Here is a 4,216-nt window from a genome sequence, read left to right as displayed (position 1 = left end):
AGAATGGTAAATCAGTTACACTGTTTGATTTCGAAACTCTCTGCAACTTAATACTCCCTCCGTTCCTAAATATAAGTCTTTAAAGAGGTTTTACTAGTGGACTACATACGGATGTATATAGACATACTTTAGAATGTAGATTCACTCATTTTGCTCCGTATGTAGACTCCTAGTGAAATATCTTAAAAGACTTATATTTAGGAACGGAGGGAGTATATTGCTATTATTTGCAGAGCACCATATGGTTCGGCATTTATTTAATACGGTCGTAAAGCAACATAGCTCTGAAAACAATTACTAACTGAAACGATGCATAATTTTTCAACCAAATGCAGGATCATGTCCTGTACCAGCTTGTTTATTCAGCGTTGTGTTTGATTTCTCGTGTCGAGGCTTCTCTTTCTGCTCCATGCTCCCCCATATACTTGAGGTACGCATCTCTGATTGCATGCATCCGCGCTGCTACATCTCTCATCAGTGCTCGGTTTCGAGGCTCTGCCTTGGAGCAGGATAAGCCAAGCTTGAAAACTGAAACCAAGCACTCCTGGATTCTAATATTTGTAGTGTTATCATTTTGTACGCTGTGCAACGACATTGTTGGGTCAACTATCTCCAAGGTTCTACCTGGAAGAGCATCCTCGACAAAACTATGCAGACCCAATGAACCTCTGAACATGCCTTCTGTTGGGCTCCTTCCGGTAAACATCTCGAGCAGCAATATGCCAAGACTATAAATATCACCAGCCATTGAGACCACAGAGCCTTCTCCATACTCTGCAATTATGAAACGTCTTGTGGTTAACATGCCATATTCCAGTGAAATGTAAAATACTCCCTCCGTCTGGAAATACTTGTCCGAGAAATGGATGTATCTAGATGTATTTTAGTTCGAGATACATCCATTTCTATCCATTTTTGCGACAAGTAATTTCGGACGGATGGAGTATATATAAGTTTAGTAGAGTTTCAGTCACCTGGAGCAACATAGCCTATGGAACCTCTAATTCCAGCTGAGCTATACAAAGTTTGCATGCCCTCACTTATATTTTCTTCAAGTATCCTGGATATGCCAAAGTCTGCAACTCGTGCACTCATGTCTTCAGCAAGAAGAATGTTGCTTGGCTTAAGATCACAGTGGATTACACATGGCTGACAGTAGTTATGCAAATATTCTATTGCGTCCACAATATCAACAGCAATATCAAGCCTCTGGGCAAGGCTGAGCGTGTTATCTGCAGTTGGCTCTTGAGATTTTGGATGGAGCCAATCATCCAAGTTACCATTGGGCATGAACTCAAAAACCAGTGCCTTGAACTCTTGACCTTGGTGGTTGATGCTCGAACAAGAAGTAATGATCTTAATGAGACAACGATGTCGTATTCTTCTCATGGCCTCACATTCAACCTCAAAACTCTTGGAATACCTAGACTGACCAAGATTAAACACCTTGACAGCCAATGTTCTATGTTCAGTGTCCAAAACACACTTATAAACTGCGCTGTAACTTCCTCTTCCAAGCAAGTTCACTTCTGAAAACTCGTTAGTTCCTCTCAATAATGCATCATAGGGGATTCTCTTGTAATGTTTATCAGCAATTGAATTTTGTGTTAATGTCTTCTGGTTTGGTTTGAGCTTCTTGCAAAGTATCCAAACACCAATAATAACTGAAAGTGAGAACAAGATTGCTCCAGCTGTCGTTAGAGAAATTACAAGAGGCCTCGACATCTTTTTCTTCTTCTTGCTTAAGTGGCTTGTGGGACATGGAGCCAAGTGAAGTTGAGGTGCACCACCACACAAATTGACATTCCCAGCAACCGCTAAGTGAGTGATGTTTTTGAATATACCTTCCTTTGGCACATCACCTTGCAAATTGTTGAACGATACATCCAATTTGGTCAATGATGTCAAATTCTGTAGAACTGCAGGGATTGATCCTGACAATTTGTTGTGTGCTAGGTACAGTTCCTGCAGGTTTCCAATACGTCCAAGGGCTACGGGAATAGTACCGGAGAACTTGTTCATGGTCATATTCAGTTTACTGAGCCCCTTTATATTCTTCAGTGATTGAGGTATGCTTCCTTCAAAGGAATTGTTGTCTAATAATAGCCATACCAACACTATGCAATTCTGAAGACTGTCTGGTATCTTTCCAGACAACTGGTTTCCCGATAGAATCAGTGCGTTAAGGCTTTTCAAGCTACCAACTTCAGTGGGAAGGGGTCCAGAAAAGGAGTTATATGACAAGTCCAAGAAGTAAGAAAGGCTGGGTAATTTGAAAATCTCTTTGGGTATTGAACAGTTAAGATGGTGATTCTTTGACAGATCAAGTGCAAAGAGGTTTCTCAACTCCCCCAGGCTTGCTGGAATCGGTCCCTCCAAGTTGCAATGGTATGCATAAAGCCTATTCAACTGCGAAAGGTTCCCTAGCGCCGAAGGTATGAGGCCAGACAAGCTATTTCCGTACAAGCCTAGATCTATCAAGTTTTCTAGCTTACCAATGCTCTCTGGAATCATTCCAGATATGGAAGTATTTGCTATCGCAAGCCTCTTGAGACCAACCAGATTGCCTATGTCCGCAGGAATAACCCCAGAGATCATATTTTCACTTAAACCTAAGGCATGGAGAGTCGTTGAGAGGTTGACAATAGGACCTGGTAGTTTTCCTGCAAAAAGATTGGTGCTGAGTTCCAATATCTCCAGCTGGCTGCAGTTTGCTAGAGAGGTGATGAACTCCCACCCCTTGGTGTCATTTGCTTCAAGCTTGTTGTAATGGAAGTTGATATATTGGAGAGCTCCCAGCTTCCCCAATGTGGGAGGCACATACCCCCCAAATCTATTGCTGTCAAAGCCAGCTTCTATTAGGGAAGACATGTTGGATATGGAGGAAGGGATTGTTCCTGCCAAGTGGTTACCATCTAATCCAAGGGATTTCAACTTGGGGAACTTGCTTCCGATATCATCCGGAATGATTCCGTACAACATATTTAGCCCAACATCAAGTTGTTCCAGGGATGACCAATTGTAGAGAGAAGGCGGGATCGTACCACTGATGAGGTTTCTGGCGAGGTTGAAATATCGCATGCTTTGGATGCTACCGAGCCCCGGTGGGATCGAGCCCGCGAGCTGGTTAACGGAGAGGTCGACGAACTGTAGATGGGACAGATTGGCCAGTGCCGCAGGGATGGTCCCCGTGAAGACGTTGTTTCTCAGCGTGATGAGCACCAGGTGCGTGAGCTTCTGGCCGAGCTCAGCCGGGATGCGCCCTCCAAGCGTGTTGTTGTCCAGCCTCATTTCGGTGATGCTGACACAGGAGCTCAAGTTGGCCGGCAACGTGCCGGAGAATGAGTTGTCATCCAAGTAGAGCCTCCGCAGGCGGCGGAGGCGGCCGAGGCTCGCCGGGATGCGCCCTTGGAGCGAGTTGATGCCAAGGTCGAGCGTCCGGAGGAACGTGAGGTTCCCGATGGCCGGGGAGAGCGGTCCGGCGATCCCGGTGCCGTTCAACCTCAGCTCCACCACCCGCGCTGGCGTGCGGTGGCCGCCGCAGGTCACGCCTTCCCAGCTGCACAAGCCGGTGCTGCTGTTCCAGGAGGCCAGCGAGCCGCCGTGGCTGAGCTGCGCTTTGAAAGCGAGCAACGCGGCCTCATCGCTGCTGCTGGCGCTCGCTGGAACGGTCAGCAGGAGGGCAACGAGCGAGCATAGCAAGCTCATCGCCATGCGCTCTTGGTTTGGTTTCCAAGGAGATTTTGCGTGTTCGATATGTATTTCTGTCAGTGTGTGGATCTTGGTAATAATATTTCTGTCAGTCGTCAGCACAACACTAAAAATCTCGATGTTCAAAGAGTTGGCAAAACAAAGGCTGTTACCATCGTTCGGTAGGAATGGGATATGGCATAATATAACAGCAAGCCTTGATCGTTTCAGAAGAGTTGGTATGACCACAAGTCAGTATGTGTAATATTCAAGTCTCTGATGGATTATATATAGTATTAACTTGACATTACAGGTCTGCATCATCGCAGTCTGGGATAAATAAAATGAAACTAATGGCCGGCCGGCTTTGGTTGCGAAGACCAGGTTGCGCATCCAGACTCTCGTTGTCATATGAATGTCAGTCTTCTTCACATTTTCATCTTCGCCGTGCATCGATCTACTTGTATAAAATAATGATGATGCAAGGAAATAAGCAAGCAGGAGATGGACATGAATCAATATGCAT

At 45.4% G+C, this 4,216-nt stretch overlaps 1 protein-coding gene across 1 annotated transcript; it reads right to left on the bottom strand.

Annotated features, from left to right (window-relative positions):
- Positions 1-243: 243 nt before the first annotated feature.
- Positions 244-3,759, bottom strand: LOC123404744 (probable LRR receptor-like serine/threonine-protein kinase At3g47570). The gene is made up of 2 exons (XM_045098692.1): positions 975-3,759; positions 244-774 (listed from the first exon to the last, which is right to left on the bottom strand). The coding sequence occupies exons 1-2, from the start codon at positions 3,712-3,714 to the stop codon at positions 359-361; spliced, it is 3,156 nt and encodes a 1,051-aa protein (XP_044954627.1). The 5' UTR covers positions 3,715-3,759; the 3' UTR covers positions 244-358.
- Between the last annotated feature and the right edge of the window lie 457 nt (positions 3,760-4,216).

This window comes from Hordeum vulgare, chromosome 6H (assembly GCF_904849725.1).
Source record: "Hordeum vulgare subsp. vulgare chromosome 6H, MorexV3_pseudomolecules_assembly, whole genome shotgun sequence".
NCBI lineage: Eukaryota > Viridiplantae > Streptophyta > Magnoliopsida > Poales > Poaceae > Hordeum > Hordeum vulgare.
Note: the sequence above shows the minus strand (reverse complement) of the source record. Positions and strands in the feature narration are given on the sequence as shown.